The sequence below is a fragment of the Strongylocentrotus purpuratus genome, unplaced genomic scaffold, assembly GCF_000002235.5.
Source record: "Strongylocentrotus purpuratus isolate Spur 01 unplaced genomic scaffold, Spur_5.0 spur5_scaffold_14, whole genome shotgun sequence".
NCBI classification, from domain to species: domain Eukaryota; kingdom Metazoa; phylum Echinodermata; class Echinoidea; order Camarodonta; family Strongylocentrotidae; genus Strongylocentrotus; species Strongylocentrotus purpuratus.
In genome coordinates this window covers 2,445,423-2,468,010 of record NW_022145599.1, presented here as the reverse complement: position 1 = coordinate 2,468,010, position 22,588 = coordinate 2,445,423, and the positions used below count along the sequence as shown (strand labels likewise).

The 22,588-nt window shown below is 36.4% G+C and overlaps 1 protein-coding gene across 6 annotated transcripts in view; it reads right to left on the bottom strand.

Annotated features, from left to right (window-relative positions):
• LOC762725 overlaps positions 1-22,588 on the bottom strand; it is a 74,786-nt gene that overhangs the window by 46,794 nt on the left and 5,404 nt on the right. For 5 of the 6 annotated variants that reach the window (XM_030983963.1, XM_030983965.1, XM_030983964.1 and 2 more), the window contains exons 3-5: positions 3,521-3,634; positions 661-783; positions 274-384 (exon numbers count right to left, since the gene is read on the bottom strand). In XM_030983963.1, coding sequence (XP_030839823.1) covers positions 274-384; positions 661-783; positions 3,521-3,634 — 348 coding nt within the window. Of the gene's footprint in view, positions 1-273; positions 385-660; positions 784-3,520; positions 3,635-20,104; positions 20,267-22,588 lie in introns of all 6 variants that reach the window. The other variant, XM_030983966.1, reaches the window with a different exon arrangement.

Sequence of the window (22,588 nt, the reverse complement as noted above, 5' to 3'; positions counted from 1 at the left end):
TCGATAATGCACATATCCGGTATAAATATATTAAACTCTGGCATATGAGGTTCTTTCAATATGGACTTTAGATTTGCACGACGAGACCGTGGACCTCTACGTGTGACATCATTTTAAGGCAATGTGACGTCCTTTTAAGGTACTGGCAGTGCCCGGCAGTTCCTTATTAGGACGTCACATTGCTTTAAAAGGATGTCACGGGTAGAGGTCCACGTTCTCGTCGTGTAAATCTAAAAGTCCTCATTGACCGGATAACAAACGACATGTACTTACACTCGTCTATCTGACAGAAATCTGACAGGATTTCGCTGCTCTCTGGACTCTGATAATAACACCATGGCCTATCACGTCCGTCGGGGTTGCGGCAAAAATTCTTATCCAACCCTAGTTCCATGTAAAAAAAAAAAAAAAAAAACAAGAAAAAAAAAAGCCCAATTAGCAACAAGGTGACTTTATTTAGTTCATTTATTTATTTCTGATATTTATGACGATATTCTTACCTGAAAGAAAGAGAGTGAGCCTATTGTGGTGTAGGAAATATCAGATGTCTTCGAAGACTGCATCCAAACAAATGAACGGATATATAAACAATCATATCTAGGATAATAATAATAATATTAATAATCCTTGAGAGGCTGTTAATTTTATTCGCTTTTCTACCTGACTGAGGATACAAGGTGGTATCTGTCGCGTTGTCCCAATTCAGACAAAGATAGCCCGACTCGGTGTGTTTTCCATAGCCACGGTAATCTTCACCAGGACCATTAACGCAGCCAGCGTGGACTGGAAGTTGGAGAAGATAAAGAAGACATAAGTTATAAAGACGTATTACATCAGCTTTAGTACTAGATAACATCCAGGCCTTGCAATAATGATGCCTTTGTAAAAGAAGTATTTAACCAAAAAGAGGAAACTTCCAAATTCCACTCGTTAGCACCATGGTAAATAGGAAGGGCTCAAGTAGCCTCAATCGTTTTTCTTTTTCAGCACCCTCCCCGAAAAAAAGGATGGTTGGTTCGATGCACAGGTTAAAACCACAGGATGTAAATAGTTCTCCCCTGCCCCTCATGTATTTCTCTAATCGCTTACTCCTCTCCTTCGCAATACCGCCCCCTAGTTGAAATCTCGTCCCAGTATTAATTTGGAGAGTTATCATTTTGCATTAACCGTTCCCAACCCAGGTATAGATAGCTGTTATTACCAGATTTAATAATGATGGATCGCCGAACGCGTAACCGCTTAAAGGGATAGTTGAGTTCTGTTGCAGAGGGCGCAACACAAAATAATTTTTGTGTGAGATACTGAACCTTCCTCTACTGTTATTTTGTTATACACTGTTACATGCAAGACTTTTTTTTCCCCTTTTTTTTCTTCTCTATGTTCATTGATTGATGTAACTTATGAAATGTCTTGTATCAAAGATCTTGTTTTATATTGCTTATCTTGATAATTTCTTGTTATGTGAATTTCTTGTTATGTGAAATTATGAGGAAGGAAATAAAATATCATTTAAAACAAAAAAATCTACACTTTAAACCTTCCCCTACTGTTATTTTGATTATACACTGTTACATGCAAGAATTATTTTTTTTTCTTTCTATGTTCATTGATTGATGTAACTCATGAAGTGTCTTGTATCAAAGATCTTGTTTTATATTGCTTATCTTGATAATTTCTTGTTATGTGAATTTCTTGTTATGTGAAATTATGAGGAAGGAAATAAAATATCATTTAAAACAAAAAATATCTTCCTCTTAAACCTTCCTCTACTGTTATTTTGATTATACACTGTTACATGCAAGACTTTTTTTTTTTTTTCCCCTTTTTTTTCCTCTATGTTCATTGATTGATGTAACTTATGAAATGTCTTGTATCAAAGATCTTGTTTTATATTGCTTATCTTGATAATTTCTTGTTATGTGAATTTCTTGTTATGTGAAATTATGAGGAAGGAAATAAAATATCATTTAAAACAAAAAAAAATACTGAAAAACTGAGTGTCAAATTTGAAAGAACATAATATTTAAATGACAAAATCATCTTTGTTTGATCAAAATCGGTTCAGAGACGGCTGAAATATTACGATTTCTAATATTTGTGTACCACCACAAATATTAGATATTTTTAAAAATGTGGAAAAAACCGTTGAAAAACTCGAAATAACGCCCTTTTACCTTGTATTTCAGCCAATGTCGATGTTGGCTTTTTTGTTGGCATTTTCGTATTGCTCATATTACCCGCAATTAGCTGGCTCATGTATTGTTATTTTTAATTAAATAATTAATTAACGGTCACCATGTTTTTTGGAAAGTGGAGCTGAATTGGTATGATCGTATTGGATAATCGTGTTGCTCATATTACCCGCAATTAGCTGGCTCATGTATTGTTATTTTTAATTAAATAATTAATTAACGGTCACCATGTTTTTTGGAAAGTGGAGCTGAATTGGTATGATCGTATTGGCTAATTGCACACATTTTGGGGTCTCAAATTACCTTCATGGCAATTTTAGGTTCTAAAAGGGCACTATAATTAATGTCATTGATAAGAATAAGAGCAATAACCATGCACTTTGAAGGCATTTGCGATCTGAAAACAGAACTCAACTATCCCTCTAACGGAGAGAAGGGCTTTATCATGTTTATGGTCGAGTTAAGACCTCCGCGAATATTGTGCATTCTCCTATACGATAAGTGATCACAATGACACTTTCAAATGAATATTGAAGAAGTAAAGATAGATATTCTTTTATTATGCAACAAGGTGTGTTTCAAGTCTAACGATATTCATCTACCTGTATGTTGAAACTTAAATTGTAAAATGCTACAGAGTTAGCGTCACTTTAGAAACCAAAGAAAACACATTTTTAACGTAGAGCAACTTTTATACAGTTTAAATAGTTATTCGTAGGTCAACCATGGGCACGTTCAGGTTTTGTTCATAGACAGCGCTTTAGCTTGTGGTATCGAGTTTCGTTATATATTTATACGGGTATTATCTTGTTCGGATACCCAAGTCATGATTAATCATTGACCTGGTATACTCATTAAAAGGGGTCATTAAGTACCTGCTATATAATATGTGTGGAGTATCATGTTTACTCATCATTATGATTATAAGAGTTTTAAGAGTATAGTTTCAACAAAACTTTTTCTTCTTCTCTCTCTCTCTCTCTATCTCTATATCTATCTTACTCTTTCTCTTAATATCTCTCTCTCTCTATGTCTGTCTGTCTCTTTCTCTTTCTTTCTCACTCTATCTTATTATTCTCTATCTCTTTCCCTCTTTTACTCTCTCTCTTGCTCTCTCTATATTTGTATGTTTCTCTTTCTTTCTTACTCTCTCTCTCTCTCTCTCTCTCTCTCTCTCTATCTTACTCTTTTTTTCTCTCTCTCCTCTGGTAAAAATGTTGTGTGATAAGCGTCAATGTCACAATGTTAAATAAAATGCGATTGTCATGAGTTACTGGTCTAAAAATCAATCTTTAAAACTTACCTCGAACCTCAGTATTACAACTTACCTGCACATGGTTGTATCTGGCAATAGCCAGGGGTTACTTCTCCATTCTTGTTTATTACGTAACACCATGGTGCTGTCCAGTTTCCCGCTACTCGGCAATGGTTGTCCTCCAATTCTGCAAAAATTATTAATGAAAAAAAAAATAATAAGTACAGGTACATGTAAATTTAAAAACATAAAACAAAAACAGAAGTGTCTGTGAGTATGACCGTCAAAGCTAATATGTACAAGTACAGATTGCAGCTTTGGAGAACATCTGCTTGGTTTGGTATGGTCTCGTAGATTAACCTTCGTTTATCGAACGAAATAACAAAAACTTCGAAAAAGCAACTCCAGGGAAATTCCCATCCTATAGTATTGCCTATTGAGATCATGTTCCGGTTACGTTTCATTGAAATATTCACAAGGAAAACCTTGAAATGACATTTCAAAAAGTGACAGATGCAGAAGGTTATCGAAATTGCTTTGTATTGACCTTTCTAAAGTCTTTCAATCATGTCATCTCTAAGAGAGTAATTTAAGTAGATGGCAGATATGATTAAAAAAAGGGTTTACCATTTTTGATCGTTAGTCATATTTGCTAGGAACAAACTCCATTTTCAGAGTGCTAAAGAACATCAAGGATCACCAAGGCACTATTCCTTTTATATTCGATCATCGTTAAAAATGACGACGATAAAATATGAAGAAGGACAAAGTGAAATGCTAAGTACAAGGTCAGAAATGGATGGTCAGATGAGAAATGGCTACGTATAAAGTATTTGAGACATGACGATCTATCTCGGAGGCGGGATTTTGTTTGGAATTATTCTGATCATTATGGTGACTAACGTATTTATTATAATTATAATCTATCCCAATAATACATACATGCATATAGTATATCGTTCGAACTATTCTTCTTCGTACCCGGACAACTACCCCTAGGACAACTGCCCCCAAGGACAACTACCCCTAGGACAACTACCCCCAAGGACAACTACCCCTAGGACAACTGCCCCCAAGGACAACTACCCCTAGGACAACTACCCCCAAGGACAACCACCCCTAGGACAACTGCCCCCAAGGACAACTACCCCTAGGACAACTACCCACGGATAACTACCCCCTAGACAACAACCCCCTAGGATAACTACCCCGGACAACAACCACCCGGACAACTACCCCCTAGGAAAGTTGTCCGGGGGTAGGTATCCTAGAGGATGGTTGTCGTAGGGGTTAGTTGTCTGGGGTAGTTGTCCCGGGGAGTAGTCGTCCTAGAGGATGGTTGTCCTAGGGGGTAGCTGACTGGGGGTGGTTATCCGGAGGGAGGATGTCCACGGGGTAAGTGTCCTAGAACCATTCTTCTTATCTCTCTCCAAAGCCTATTATTCTATCCTAATTGAAAAGCAAACATCAATAAGTTTGGAAAAAATAGACAGAAGGAAAGTTGTGAACAAAGATTTTTGTTTAATGACACGGAAGATGGCGCCTTTCTAGAAAATAACACACGAGCCTCTCTTTAGCAAAGTTTTGATCCAACAGGACTTTTGAAGGCCTTTTCAGCTCTGATTTTACTGCTCTTTGATTTAGTGTTTCCTAATGCCGGACAAGAGATTAAACTCCCCGTCCAAAAACGGTGGATCGATCGAGAAAAAGCAAAGAAAGTTGCCCGTTGATTGTCAGCGATCCAACGCCATGTCTCCGCCAGCCGGCCCCGGCAGCTCCCGGGTGAGTGACGCGGCCGCTGCAGCCCCTGTTTGGTTCATAGAATATGAAAGGCGTTTGGATTCAAAGTTTGATGACCTGCATAAGAGACTGGATTTTCATGAAGCTGCTTGTGAAGAAAAGTTCCAACATCTGGAAAAGGAATTGGCTGCAGCTTTTGATAAGATTGACGACCTTGAGAATAGATCTCGAAGAAACAATCTAATCTTTTTCAACTTCCCTGAAGGTGAGGAGCCTGATTCTGCCAGTGGATGCAGTGAGTTGATTTCATCTTTTTTGGCCTCTATTGACAAGAATCTTGAGCATGTTCAGATCGAGAGGGCTCACCGCACGCCGCCAGGTCCACCATCATCTCGTGGACATCCCCAGAATGGCAGCCAGTACAAGCCGAAGGATCGTCCAATTCATGTTTGCTTCAGTTCGTTTCAAGATCGAGTGAGGGTCCGGAAGGCATGTGTTGCTGCGTTCAAGGAGGGGTTCAAGTACAAAGAGAGATCAAAGTTGTTTGTTGCAGAGGATTTCAGTCATCGCGTTCAGGCTCGCCGTAAAGCTCTCCTGCCTGAGTTAAAGATGTTGCAGCAACAAGGAAAGCGAGCATTCTTTGTATACCCTGCGACAATTAAGTTTGTCCAAGATCACCAGCTGAAGGTTCACAAGCCAGGTGTTTGAATTGCAACTGTAGTACACCATAAAAACACTGTGATTATCATAGTGGCTGTCTCGTACAAACCGTCTGACTTTCACAGAAAACTTTTATATTTTACAAGATAACATGCCTTGAACTTAACGCGTTTTAACTTGCTGGACACCAGATTAGTTTAGTGATGTCGGTCTTTTTAAACATATTTTGTTCACTTAAACTTTTTTAGGAATTCTCGGGGTGCCCTGGAGGTGCCTTGTTTTTGGTTACCCACGATTCACCATTGGGGATAATAGTTTTTATTGTTCTTATCCTTGTTGGTACTGGTTCATTATGATTAATTATGAGGCTCTAAGGTTTTCTCATTCTTGCCTCATACCGTTGGCTGCCTTTCCAGTTTGTTTTGTTTTTGGTGGGTGTTTGTGCGTATGCTTTTTTCACTGAGTGTGTGGTGTGTGCCCTTTTCCCAGGGGTCCTTTATCATGAATCAAATTGTGTACATTTTTAGGATATTACTTGTTTTGTCAACTCACTGTTGCTACTCTAGGTTTTTACTGTTGTTACAGATTAATACTTTTAACTGCAGAGGTCTGCATGACAATTTTAAAAGAAAGAAAGTTTTTAATTTTTTAAGAGAATGTGGGTATGATATAATCTTTCTTCAGGAAACCCACTCTAGGATAGATGATGAGAAGCTGTGGCGTACTCAGTGGGGAGGGGAGGCAGTTTTTGGCAGCTATTGTTCCAATAGCCGAGGTGTGGCTATTTTGTTTAAAGCTTCTTTGAAAATATCAGTCTTATCTTTTCACCTGGATCCTGAGGGAAGATATATTATCCTCCATGTTAATGTTAATGATGTACACTTTATTCTTGTCAACTTATATGGTCCTAACAAAGACTCACCAGATTTTTTTGTTAATGCTTTTGCTAAGTTAGATGAAATAGGTAACTCTCATGTTATTTTAGCAGGAGATTTGAATATTGCGGTAGGCCCTTTAGATTATGAGGGTTCTAATGCAACCCACTCTAATGCTCGTGCCAAAATTGCTTTTAATATGTATGTAGAAGAACTAAGTCTTGTAGATGTATGGAGAAGAGATCATACTCATGATAAGATTTTTACACGCCATCAGAAAATTCCATTTGTTTCCTCCAGGTTAGACTATATTTTTATTTCTAGTGATTTGTTGAATTGCGTAAAGAAATCTAAAATTGTGACTGGTATTTGTTCTGATCATTGTATGGTAACACTAGCACTGTCACTAAATGATTCACCTCGGGGCAAGGGATACTGGAAACTGAACACTGCACATTTGAAACATTCAGAATTTTGCAATTTCATTAATGACAAAATTAAGGAATTTAAGGAATTTCATGCTGAATGTGATCTAAATCCACATATTATTTGGGATGCATTCAAATGCACAATGGCTGGTCATTGTATGGAGTATTGCAGTAGAAAGAAAAAAGAAAAGAATTTGACTAAGAATAATTTACTAAAGAGTATATCCTTACTTAAAGAAAAAATTGGTTCATTGAAAAAGGATAATAGTTCAAATGGAGAACTGCAAGAATTATATAGCAAATTAGAAGTTGAAGAAGCACAGTTGAATGAACTTCTGGATACTGAAACTGCTGGCTCTATAGTAAGGTCTAGATTAAAGTGGGCTGAACACGGAGAAAAAAGCTCTAAATACTTCTGCAATTTAGAAAAACGGTCCTATGAAAGAAAAACTATACGCCAACTGAAGGCGAACAATGAGCAAATCATCACTGATCCTAAAAGAGTACTTCAGGAAATTCATTCGTTTTATAAAGCTTTATACTCTTCAGAGGTATCTCTTGAGGATAGGGACACTATCAAGGATTTTATCGCCCCTTTGAATATACCTACCTTATCAGATGATTCAATTTCTGCTCTAAACAGACCTTTAACCAAAAATGAACTTTGGACTACTTTAAAGAATATGGGAACAAATAAGAGTCCAGGACTAGATGGCCTTCCTTGTGAATTTTATTTAACCTTTTTCAATGATATCATAGATTTATTACTCCACTCTTATAATTATTCCTTTCAAGAAGGAATTTTATCACAATCTCAAAGAAGTGGAATAATCACGCTTCTTCCAAAAAAGGGTAAGGATCCATTGTTAGTGAAGAATTATCGCCCTATCTCTCTACTGAATGTTGACTATAAATTATTAGCCAAAGTTATGAGCTCCCGTTTGAAGTCTTGTATAAATTCTTTGATACATACAGATCAACAAGGGTTTATGAAGGGACGCAACATTGGGGCCAATATTCGGGTTATAATTGATTTAATTGAATATACAGACTATATGAATGAGCCAGCTACAATTATTTTGTTAGATTTTGAGAAAGCGTTTGATAGAATAGAACATGATTATTTATTTTCAGTCTTGGACTATTTTAATTTTGGAGACAATTTTATAAGATGGATAAGGACTTTTTACAATGATAGAACTAGTTGTGTGTTAAACAATGGTTTTATGTCCAATCCGGTTGCAATTAAAAGAGGAATATTCCAGGGGTGCCCAATATCCCCTCTTTTATTTATACTAGCTATTGAAATTCTGGCTATTTCAGTACGACACAATCCGGGGATAAAGGGAATTTCAGTTGGCAACTTTGAACAGAAGATAAGTCTTTTTGCAGATGACACAACTTGTTTTTTGAATGGGGAAACAGTTTCCTTTAAACATTTATTTGAAACGTTGACTCAGTTTGCAAAATTTTTAGGTTGTCGCATTAATTTAAGTAAGTCAGATGCAATTCATATAGGAAAGCTGAAAGGCAGTACAGTTATTCCACAAGATGCATTAGGGTTGAATTGGAAATCAAAAACGTTTAAGGCTTTAGGAGTGGTTTTCTCATTGAACACAAAAATGCTTTACGAACTGAATTTTGTTCCCAGACTTGTCATTATAGAACAGATTTTAAATTGTTGGCGGCATAGAAGCCTATCCTTGTTGGGCAAAATTGCTGTTGTAAAGTCGCTTTTACTCCCCCAAATGTTATTTTTGTTTTCAGTATTATGTATTGACCTGCCAAACTCTTTCTTTAAAAGATTAAATGGTTTGCTTTTTAAATTCATTTGGAGCAATGGCAATGACAGAGTTAAGAGAGATATATTATGCAATGATTATGAAGAAGGGGTCTAAGGATGATTAATCCTTTAGTTTTTGCACAAGCGCAGAAAGTTTTGTGGATGGCTAAACTATTAGACGATAAATATGAAAGTTGTTGGAAAACAATAGAAATATATATTCTTTCTACCTTTTGTGATGACCATCTTGCCCTTTTTAAGGCAGATGCCCCTGATTCGGTTTTGGCAAAACTTAAAAATTGCCAGTTAACAGCATCTATTAAGACATGGTATTTATATAGGCAAGAGATGAAAAGAGAACTAGGTTTATGTCAGTTTCATTTACAAGATTTTATTTGGTGGAATAGAAATGTAAGATTGCAATATAGAACACATTTTTTCTATCCAGTTTGGTATGAAAGGGGTATTCATTCCATTTTTCAATTACATAATGGTTTTGGTAATCCCAAAACATTTGAAGACCTCGTAATTGAGTTTGACATTCCTATTAGAGACCAAAAAAATATGACTCCCTCATGAATGGCATATTTTTGGAGTGGTTTGATAATTCTCTTAATGTGGATGAGAATATATTTAATCAAATTTTTAAAGATCTATTAAGTCAAAAGAAAATGTCTAAGTATACATATAATATTTTGCTGAAGAAATATAGTTGTACTAATGCCAAAAGGGAGAGTAAATGGGAGGAACTATTTGGCCATCAACCCAAAGAGAAGGATTGGTCGATTATTCATACGAGTAACTTTTGTTGCACGATTGAGACTCAGTTAAGGAGTTTTTATTTCAAAATTTTCCATAATGCTATTGGTTTTAATGCATTTTTGTTCAAGATTGGGAGAAAGGAGTCTGCTAATTGTTATTTTTGTTCAGATTTTCCAGAAACTTTAGATCACTTGTTTTGTGACTGTAGGAGAGTTGTACCACTGTGGGAAAAATTGGTGGATAAGATTAACACTGGCACTGATCACAGTTATAATCTGACTTTGTCAAAATTTAATTTTTTGTTTGGGATACAGTCAAGGGACAAATACGCCTCTTGTATAAATTTTCTCTGTTTATGTTTAAAATATTATATTTACTCATGTAGGTTTCAGGGAAAAGAACTTATTTTCGAAGCATTTGTTTCAATGGTAAAGTTCAAACAAAAAATAGAATATAAAATTGCCCAAAAGGAAAATAAGTTACAAGTCCATTTTAAGAAATGGTCTATCAAGTTTAACTGAAATTTAGGAGTAGTCTTGCAAAGCTCTGTTGTCATTAACATCTTCATTGACTTTTTGAAATGTAAACTTGCCCTCTGGGAAAGTATGTGAGTGTGTGTGTGTGTGTGTGTGTATGTTTATGGGTGCATGAGTGCGTGCCTGTTTTGTAGTTTTAAGATGATATTATATTTTATATTACTGCTTTTACTCTGTTAATTTTTCAAAAATAACAATAAAAACAGAAGAAAAAAAAAGAAAAAAAAAAAAAAAAAAAAAAAAAAAAGATTTTTGTTTAATTCTTAAAGCAATCCCGTTGCATCTAACACACGACAATACTCCTGCCTCTCTTAATTTAATCAAACTGATGGCCTTCATCGTGTTTAGTTTAGTTCATTATTTTTTAGCATCAATATATATATATCGGCCTTTATTCATAATAGATTGTGTTCCATTCATGCCCAATTACCCTAATTGAATTGATGATCTTATACCCAAGGTCTTTCATTAGAAGCAGGGATGTCAGGAGGAAGTCATAAGTGATTCTCTTTTCCTGACGAGTATCCGCGCACGTGTAAAATATTGCTTTAATTCCTAATTATTATTGATATTGTGGTAGGCGTATCGTACCTTAGAGGAATAATGATCGAAAGTGCATGTAAAAGAGTGCCTGAGTATTAAATGTAGCATATAGTGAGCATACACACCTTAGCTGTTAGCGAAGTAATGCATGGACTTTTCAAAGGACCTTAATGAAATAGACTTTGAAAACCCATTTGTCATGTATACTGTACGAATTATCCATGTCACTACTTCTGGTTTTTTTTTTTTAATTTATTTATTTCACTTCTTTATTCAGGGTAGTCTGTTCAGTATACAAAAAATAAAAACCTGGTCTTCCACAGAGCCCTGATTATAAAAACAGCACATGGAAAAATACATAATTTACAATTAGAACTGTACAATATCGGATTATTAAACATTTACAGGTAACACAATGTATGCATGGTTTAGATAATAATAAAAATCAACTACAAAATAAGTTAAACAAAACATGGATATACATTAACTGAGTATAAGATTACACAACAGAAAACAGTTAATTAATGATAATTGTATGCATTGTATGATAATGGAGTCAAGTAACATGACAAAGCTGAATCATAATAGATAATGATAAAATCAACTATGAAAATATGTTAAACAAAAACATGAAAATACATTAACTGAGTATAATATTACACAAAAGAACAACAGTTCATTAATGATAATTGTCAGCAGTGTATGGTAATGGAGTAAAGTAACATTTCAAAAACTGAATAGATAATGATAAAATCAACTATGAAAATAAATTAAACCAAAACATAGGAATACATTAACTGAATATAATATTGCACAAAAGAACAACAGTTAATTAATGATAAATGATAAAGCATTGTAAAATGGAGTCAAGTAACATGATAAAAACTGAATCATTAAAGATCATGATAAAAATCAACTATGCAGAAGAACACCGTATCATGTGAGATTTTCTTTTAGAGCCCTCGTAAAGACTGCTAGGCTCTGTGCTTCTTTAAGTTCATGTGGAAGATCACTCCAAATTTCTCTTCCTGAATAAATGAATGACTTTCTGTAAAATTCTGTTTTACATTTGGGCAATCGCAACATCTTCTTATCTGTGTTGCTAGTTATTCGTTTTGAAACATCGTCGACGAGTATAAATCTGTCATGAACGATTCCGGGTGTTATTCTATTTACACATTTATACATTAAACAGCACATTGTTTTCCAGAACAGCTTATCAAGAGTTGGCCAGCATAGTGACTGTAATACATCCAGGGACGGTATATCCCATGACTTATTTAATACTATGTAGGCAGTTCTTTTGTGTAATTTGTTTAAGGTATTGAAATTCCCGACACTTCTGCGCGACCACACATTACAACAGTAAAGAACATGGGGTATAATGTACCCCCAATATATATCAGATAATTGTTTAGTAGAAAAATACATTTTTAATCTTCTTAGTACACCTAGCTTTTGTTTCACCTTTAAAGACACCTTTTCAGTATGTATCTTGAAGTCAAGGCTAGAGTCTATGGTTGCACCTAAACACCTAGATTCATCAACACATTCAACAGATTTACTTTTTAATGTAACATGCAACTTTAGATTTGAAAATCGATGTCATTTTTGTCTTGAGCCTATTAGCATGACTTTAGTCTTCTCTGGATTGGGGATCAACTTGTTTCTGCCAACCCATTCATTTACTTCTTGCATTACATTGTTAAGCTGGATTTCAATATTTTTTTGAGTGTTTCCATAAACGGATATGTACATTAAGAGGGAGGGCTCTTTACGCGCTACGCCATGCTACGACGCGTCATTACAGAAGAACGTTTGAAAAAGAAGAAGAAGAAGAAGAAGAAGACCAACAACACCAACAACAACAACAACAACAACAAAAACAACAACAACAACAACAACAAAGAGAACAACAAGATCAAGAGAGAGTTTCGCCCTCTGTATACTGTTGCTCAGAAACTTATATTTATTTTAAACTCAACGTCCAGTCGATAAGTTTAAAACAAAAGTTCAAAACCATGTTTCTGAGCAACAGTATACAGAGGACGAAACTTGTTCTTGTTCTTCTTCCTCTTCTTCTTCTTGTTCTTCTTGAAACGTTTTGAAACGTAATGATGCGCCTTAGCATGGCGTAGAGTGTAAGGGCCCTACTTTAAAGTGACTCGGTAATATTGTTGAAGGATTATTAAAAGATTGCGTAATTTGTGTATGAAATGTTACTTATTATCTTCCGTCTACTGTACTAACCCTCTTACATGCAAAAAAATCCTGAACAATTCTCAAACCATACACAGTAAAAACGCTGTTTAAAAAAGTGATGTTCACTTACAGTTGTACACTATCTTAAACAACAGTTGATCAAATTGTAAACAATGTTGCTCGAAACAAAAGTAATTTTGTTAAACATTCGTTGTTTAAAATTTAATGACTGCTATATTTACTATACGAGAGCTTTTAGACAGTGTTGTTTACATATGACGTCATGTGTCTCGTGCCAGTAAAGTGCGTGTTGGCTAAAGGCTTTATCGCACATTGTTATGTTTAGAAACAGGTTCCTTGAAACTAACATGCAATTGAAATTGACATGCCACTTAGAAATGCAGTGCAGCTGTTAAGGCACAGCTCATTGTTATTCATATTAGATGCATACACACAATGCAAGTGTATGCAAGGGTCTTCTGTTGACTACACAGATTGATACATATGTAAAAGCACATGGACATTGAGTCTGGATTAAACTACCAAAGCAACCACACGTGTTTCTGCAGGCTCCATTTTGTTCGTCTCTATACTTACATTTATTTAGCTTAATAGTTATTACTTTCCAACCCACAACACAACACACATCATGGCCGACCAAGCTACCGACACGCTTCTAAGTGACTGGGGATTCAATGGCTTAATTGAAATCACTTTTCTATTAACCAATTTGAAGTTTTTAACTTATAGCGTAAGTTCAGTTAAAATTTTCGGTATCTGTACGCAAATGTCAGAATATAGGTAGACTTAAAATCGTCGCGTCATGCAGTGCGGCACTGATCGCGCACTCGGTTATAACGTGTGCTAAATTCCTTGCCATAGAGATTGCATGCATCCCTATATATGCAGTTTATACGTGCGTGCATGCGCGCTCATGCAAAATGGGCACTGTTTTGGCGCTAATTCATGAATTGCAGAATTACCCTAGTCTTCATATACCTATATAGAGACCCAGAAGTAGTGGTGCACTTATTCAGAGTATCAAACCCAAATTATACCCCATTATACAACCCTTTTGTTGTAAACAACCCCCACTGAACAACAGCTCCTTTTTAAACAACTTTCTTTAAACAACCCAGTTGGTTTAAACAACCCCAACTGAACAACAGCTCCATTTTAAACAACTTTCTTTAAGCAACCCAGTTGGTGTAAACAACCCCCACTGAACAACAGCTACTTTTTAAACAACTTTCTTTAAACAACCCAGTTGGTGTAAACAACCCCCACTGAACAACAGCTCCTTTTTAAACAACTTTCTTTAAACAACCCAGTTGGTGTAAACAACCTCCACTGAACAACAGCTCCGTTTTAAACAACCGTCTTTAAACAACACCGGTTGTTTAAATTGTGATTTTAAACAAGTTGTTCAAAATGTTGATCAACTAAGTGTTTAAACTTTAAACAACTCGAGTTGCTTAACATTTTAAACAACTCTTAGATCAGGTCACCCGTTAATCAAGAGTTGTTTAAACTTTTAAACAACTTGTTCACAAAAATTTTAACTGTGTAAAGATATTAATGGTTTTCTAAAAAAGGCGTCACTGTGCAACACTCTCTCACAGTGATTAACAGTAAATTCTCCCAACCATTTTTGAATTTTCCCAACCGTTTTTCCATGAAAATGAGACAAAAGACAGGCTTTTAAAAATCTTTCAACACTTAAATGTCTGGAATGGTACATAGAGCCAATTCATTGCTTTGTGACGATTTACATTCACCTAAACTGTAATTAAATTGTAATAATATAGTATATATATATATATATATAGAGAGAGAGAGAGAATTAAGGTATCGATCAGATCAGTTTTTCCCAATTTTTATCGTTAATAATGGTCAGTTTTCACTCATACTTTCAGATTATCTTTAATTGTACATCTATCATTGAAGCCACTACCTTAGTACCTTTTCTCTCATCTTTTCAATGTTACCAAGTCCGTTTAATGTACATAGTCAGAATCAGGCGCGTACGCAGGAGATTTTTTCGAGGGGGGTGGGGGTTAAAATTTGAAGATCACGCCAACAATTTCGCAATTTCGCGGGGGGGGGGGGGGTAAGAGGACTTTTTTTTGGGGGGGGGGGTGTCTAAACATTTGAAAAATTGGCCGATAAATATTTCGTTTCGTCGGGGGGGGGTGTCAGTTTTTGTGGTAACCCATAACCACAATTTTTATTTTTATTTTGTATTTGTTTATTTAAAAAAACCCAAAGGGGGGGGGGGGGGGGTTCCTCCAAAACACACACATAAACAAGTTAAAGGGGGGGGGGTTCAACCCCTAAAACCGCTCCCCTGCGTACGCACCTGGTCAGAATTATTAGCATGAATAGGTCGTACAGTATACATGGCAAATGGGTTTTCAAAGTCTATTCCTTTAAAGAGTCCATACATTACTTCGCTAACAGCTAAGATGTGTATGCTCACTATATGCTACACTACTCAGACACTCTTTTACATGCATAAAACGGGGGGGGGGGGGGGGAGGGGCTTTACGTAATCTGGCTCTGACTTACACTCTCGATCATTATTCCTCTAAGGTACGATACGCCTGCCTCAATATCAATAATAATTAGGAATTTAAACAATATTTTAAACGTGCGCGGATACTGGTTAGGAAAAGAAAATCGCATACAATTTACTCGTGACAACCCTGCTTCTATCAGAAGACCTTTGGTAAAAGACCATCAATTCAATTAGAAGAACAAGAAGAACAAGAACAAGAAGAACACGGAGATAAAAAGAAGAGCAAGAAGAAGAACAAGAAGAATTGCTAAGCTATGCACATGAATGTGTTTGCCTTGAAGATTCACTAATGTCTAGTTTATATTTGTGCCCTCTGGATTTTAATTATGACTGACTTTACGGCGCCTCGTTAATTTCCTTGATAATTAATGCCCCATTATTTGTATTTGTGCAATACCAAGGCACACAATGATGGAAGACGTTCGATACGGCCAAGTGATGGTAACCTCTTTTTATAAGTGCGTTACATAAAAGACAAGTTAAATCCACTAACAAGGTCCTTGTTTGAAATTGAAATTAGAAGATACATGTATAGAGGGTTGCAATTAAATAAATGTATAGTCCATGTGAAGCATACCATTTTATCAACAGCGATGATGAGTTTGAGCATGGTTTAGGCAAATATGTTAACGTTGCATTACTATGACGAAAGTACCGTAATTAATTCAGTTTTAATTTTAGTTTATTGCTTTACATTTCACATGTTTACATTTTACAATGTTTACACAAAATTGTAGGCCTACTAACAAACAAACATTTATTGCAAAATACAAAAACTGAAATAATTATGGCCTGAAAGAACAGACTATTAAACAAGTCTCCTCGTTTAACTACCTCGGCAGCATGATTACCGAGGATGCCAGATGCGAGACAGATCAAGAGAAGGATAGCTCTCGCTAAATCTGCATTTTCAAAATGGCAAAATTCTGACAAATCGAACAATGTGTATGAGGACCAGAATAAGGGTATTGAATTGTTACATCTACCCAGTACTTATGTATGGTAGTGAAACATGGACTTTAGCCTCTGATACTAAAAAGCATTTGGAAAGTTTCGAAATGTGATTTCTAAGAAGAATGATGAAAATCCCCTGGACTGACATTAGTAATGAGGAAGTTCTTACACGAGCTGGAGTGCAAAGGAAAATAATACGTGAGATGTTAATTAGGCAGTTGAAGTTCATGGGTCACATTACACGTAAAGAAGGCCTAGAGAATCTTGCTTTGACAGGGAAAATTGTGGGAAGAAGGAGTAGGGGAAGAAGGAGGATACTTTGGATGGACAGTCTGCAGAAATTGTTGGAAGAGAGAGGAGTGAAAGAACTGGGAGTGGTACTAATACAGAAGGCTAGGAGCCGAGGGTTGTGGAACAGCATGATCGCCAAAGTCAAACAATATGGCAATTAGAGAGAGGGAGAGAGAGACTTCATAATGACGGTTTGCATATAGAATGAAAAAAATGAACTAAAAGAAATGTGAAATATGGATGGGCCTATGTAATTACGGTGAAAGCTACGATTAAAATTTAGGAATAGTATTACTATTAGTATTACTACTATTATAATAGACAAGAAAGGGAAGGTACTTTCACTCTATAACCAGGTAATGCCTTCGTCTAGTCGATAAGTTTAAAATAAAAGTTAATTCACGTGAATATTACGAGGCTGACTTGAGATGAATCATGTTCTACATTCACGTGAAATTTATGTCGAAGAGGAAGTATGTTACTGTAACCCGCGGTCAAACCCAATAATTACGCAAATGTTACACAATAAATGAACCAAAATAATGACGTTCTCATCCCGTTTCTGAACATCGTGTCTTGGATCTTCCATAATTACGTCCAGGCGCGCCGGAAGCAGTTTGGGATTAGAGGGGGTTGGGTGTGGGGGGGGGGGGGGGGGCTGCAAACATCCCAGAAGAGAAAGCTAGTTGCAACTGGTCCAGTTGATGATCCCTTTAATGCCAACTGGTAACCCTGGAAATTGAAATGGGCTAAATGATCCAGTTGATCCAGGCCAGTTATAATTCAACTGGTCTAGCTGAGCCATTAGAACCATTTGGTAAAACTTCCAACCAGTTGAACAGCAACAATACTTCAATACTGGTACGTCTGTATTTCCAATGTAAGGGCATTGGTAATAAGTAGACTTACATAGTTGAATTAATCGAGAAAAAAATCGTATACTTGTACTTTATTGAAATTATTTTAGTTCACAGTTAATGTTTCCCTTATTCATGTTTTTACTATTTATACGAAGTAGCGAAATGTCCTAATAACTGGTAATTTATATTTGTAGTATTTTCGAAATGAATTGCATATAACTGAATCATCAGTAATTAAGAAATATGCTGTAAATTCAGATAAATTGTTTAAAAAACATAGATCTGCACGCACCCCATATTCAATATGCAAATGAATTGGTGTCAGCTGGGTCAACTCGAAATATGCCAACGCTCAGTCATCAACTGGTGCAACTGGAAATATGCACACTCCAGTTATCAACTGGTGCAATGAAAATATGCCAACCGTCAGTTATCAACTGGTGAACATAGAAATATGCCAACAGTCACGGGATTATCACCACGGAACTTAAATGGTAACTGTGAAACCATCAAGACACCCAAGAATAACTCATTTTCACACATGGAAAACACGGAATACCCAGCTTATATTAATAATCCGTTTGAGTCACGCGATCATCACCGCGGAACTGCTGGCAACTTTGACTACGATTTAAAGAGGTGTTTTAAGACACCTAATCATGACTAATTTTTCACACCTAAAAGTCACGTATGCCCAGCTTAGATTAATAATCCGTTTGAGTCACGAGATCATCACCGCGGAACTTATGGCAACTTAGACTTCCATTTAAATAGGTGTTTTAAGACACCTAATAATGACTAATTTTTCACACCTAAAAGTCACGTATGCCCTGCTTAGATTAATATTCCGTTTGAGTCACGAGATCATCACCGCGGAACTGCTGGCAACTTTGACTACCATTTAAATAGGTGTTTTAAGACACCTAATAATTACTTATTTTTTACACCTAAATATCACGGATTCACAGCTATCAGTTTTAACTACGTGATCATCACCAAGAAAGTTATGGTAACTTTGAAACCATTTAAATAGGTGTTTTAAGACACCTAATAATGACTAATTTTTCACACCTAAAAGTCACGTATGACCAGCTTAGATCAATAATCCGTTTGAGTCACGAGATCATCACCGCGGAACTTATGGCAACTTTGACTACCATTTAAAAAGGTGTTTTAAAACACTTAATAATTACTAATTTTCACACCTACATATCACGTTTTCACAGCTTAGATTAGTAATCAGCTTGAGCCACGTGATCATAACCAAGATATTTATGGTAACTTTGAAACCTTTTAAAGAGGTGTGTAAGACACCTCAGAATTACTAGTTGAATATAACCAGAGATTCACGGACAGAACAATAAGACGATTAGCCGGTGTAAGTAACGTGATTATTACCATAAACCTTGGATAACCTGTGAAACCAATCAATAACGGTGCTTACAAGACCAAATAATTACGTATTTATCGCCACCATCGGTTAACTGACAAAAAACTCGTTGCTTGGTCAAGTGGTTATTTGGTCATAAACACTTGATTTACAGAGGTAAGTGGAATCACGTTACTCCAGTCGCGTGATAAACTGGTGGTTTTTAGGTTAGATGAAAACGTGAACAGGAGTACCTTTTTTGTTTAAATGAAGGCACGTGTCGATAACGTTTAAATCTAGTTCAAAAGGCCCTATACTTTAAAATCACTTAAAATACACTCCCAAAAGAGGTTACTTTTTGGTGTTCTGTTTATTGGGGTATTAGCCTGCTAAGCCATGCAGGGAAAGTGTTCAGCATCATCCTCCAGCAAAGGATCATGAAGAAAACAGAAGAAGTGCTGTCCGAAGCACAAGCTGGATTCCGACCAGGACGTTCCACTATGGATCAATTGTTCACCCTCAGACAAATAATGGAAAAGCGCCTTGAAAGAAATCAAAGTCTCCTATGCTGCTTCATCGATTACGAAAAGGCATTTGACTCAGTATGGCAGGAAGGGCTGTGGAAAGCAATGAACTTCTTTGGATATTCATCAAAATACATACACCTACTTCAAGCACTTTACCAACAATCAAACAGTGCAGTCAGAGTGAATGGTGAACTGACCGACTGGTTTAAAACCACAGTTGGGGTACGCCAAAGATGTGCCCTGTCCCCACAACTTTTTAACATCTTACTCGAAGCTGTGATGCTTTACGCAATACATGACACCAAGATCGGCGTAAGAGTACAGGGACAGCTGATTAACAACCTAAGATTTGCTGATGACATAGTCCTTATAGCTGACAATGACAGAGACCTCCAAGCATTAGTTGACCTAGTACATCAGAGCAGCTCAAACTTTGGACTGAAAATAAACATTACCAAAACAGAAGTACAAGCCATAAGCAAACAGCCTCAACTATTGAATATAAACGTTGGAGGAGAACAGCTAAAACAAGTAGATAAGTTCACGTACCTGGGAGGAACAATAAGCCAGACAGGATCCTGCTCGGAAGAGGTAAAGCACCGCATTGGGAAGGCAATAGGAGCATTCCAAGCACTCAAGAAAATCTGGGCATCAAAAGATATACGCTGCTCAACAAAGGTAGAACTGTACAAAGTCCTGGTGTTGTTTATTCTGTTATATGGTGCAGAAACATGGACATTAAGAAGGTCGATGAAAATAGAGTTCACACTTTTGAGATGGCATGCCTCAGGAGAATCATGGGTGTGACCAGATTTGACAGGCTAAGGAATACACACATACGAACACAACTGAATATGGAAGAAACCATCGCCGACAGGGTTGCCACAAAAAGACTGAGATACTTTGGACATATCAACCGAATAAATTCAAAAAGATACCCCCACATCCTTCTCAACGGAAATGTACATGGCAAACGCCCAAGGGGAAGACCAGCTAAGAGATGGACAGACTGCATCAAGGCGGACTGCAAAAACAGACACGTTGACTCCCTGACTAAAGCCACTAGGCTAACAGAAGACAGGAAGGTGTGGCAAGCCATAGTGAAACAGAAGCCATCATACATCCCAGTGATGGTGTGGACGGCTTAAGTCAAGTAAGTGTGAAGATGTGTAAGGGTGAAGATGAAGTATATTTTTTGAAACTTTCCCATCGCACGACAAACAACAAAGGAACACTTTCATTTACATTCATAGCCTTCGGATAGACTCATTGCCGTGTCAGGTACATATTTTGTAAATGATCTAGAAATCCTGTTTAGCTCAGCCATTATTCATTAAACCTTACTAAGCCGATTGCCAACTCATTACGTAGGCCATAATACATAGTGAGTTGACTACCAGGCTTATAGTGAGTTTTTTTATATTCATTTTTATTTTATCAATATAAGCACTGATTAGTAAATAAATGACCCAGGTGAGGTACATGGGAACCTGGCAGGAATTAATTCCTTGAATGCTAGAGCACTGAAATGGCAGCTAGGCTAAAGCAGGGGTAATATTAATGCGCCTCGGAATATAATTTCTAGATAGACGGTGCTATAGAAAAGCCTTTAATTATTATTGATTATAAATAGTTAAGTCTCTCCTTCCATCACGCGTTTAAATTCTACTTATATTCATTAATTCATCTATTTGTTATTTAATTCGAATTTTGCCAATTCCCGAAAACTCTCTTGTTTTCAACACAAAACAATCATCAATCATAAATGATAACTCCATCCAAATATTCTGTCGATGTACACGAATTATATTTCACATTATATACCTCACTCTGAAATAATTTTGTTAATGCACATAGATCTAGATTGCATAGGGATATATGAGTGCAATCTCAATGGTAAGGATTTTAGCCCACAAACTCGAGTGGTGCGCGATCAGACACCCTATTAAAGGAAACCGAACCCTAAGTAATAACTTTACTTATTCTGAGAGATTTATTACATTATTGCCCATAATTCTACAGGATTCCCCACCAAAGTATATGAGAGAGGTAATGATAATGTGACGTACTATGCGAAGTCGTTTAATCAAGTAATGTATTCAAATTTATGGATGCTTCTTTCCCCAGACGTGTGTGGTGATGAAGCATTTCATTCACCTGCTATTATCCTTTGTACTATATTGCCAGAACGCAAATTGCATAAATAAGTTAATTCTCTTCTGGGGTGAAGGTTCCTCCTAAATGAAATAGATTTGTCAACTGCTATATTGTAGTATTCATGAATGAATTTTGTTATAATTGTGCCCCTGTTATTTATTTATCACCTAATATAATTTCTATTATTTCAGTTACTATTTTTTTTTAATTGAAAAGTAAAGGTTTCGTTATTGATTTGAAAATTCTTTCCAACTAAAGCTTGGTGCATGATACATGTACAACTTCAAGCGGACACTTTTTTTTTTTTGGTCTCAAAAAAATCGCAACGACTCAACCGACCGTTGAATAAGCGGGGGGGGGGGGGGGGGGGGGGGGGGGGGGGAGGGGGGGGGGGGGGGGGGGGGGGTAAGAGGACACTTTTTTTTGTCTCAAAATTTGAAAAATTGACATTTTGCTCCGTTGGGGGGGGGGGGTAAGGTCAACTTTCTTTGGTCAGCCATGGGGGTGATTTTTTTTTTTTTTTTTTAATTAATTAAAAACAACAAAAAAACAAAGGGGGGGGGGGGGTTTTAGGGATTTTTTAGGGGGGTTTACACACATAAAAATACCAAAGGGGGGGGTTAACCCCCCAAAACCCCCCCCCCCCCCCTGCGTATGCGCCTGCTATCAGCTTTATAATGTAAGACATTGTTTTAGTTGGTCAATTTCTAAATATCGGTTGTAATGGTAAAATAATGGTAATTTATTTTTTTAATATCATTGTATGACACGTATTGAACATATTTGCCGTCGGTAAATAAATCAAATCAACTTTGGCATAAAAACTGCATACTAACATGAACTAAATGAAGTGAAATAGACGAGTTTTTTTATTCC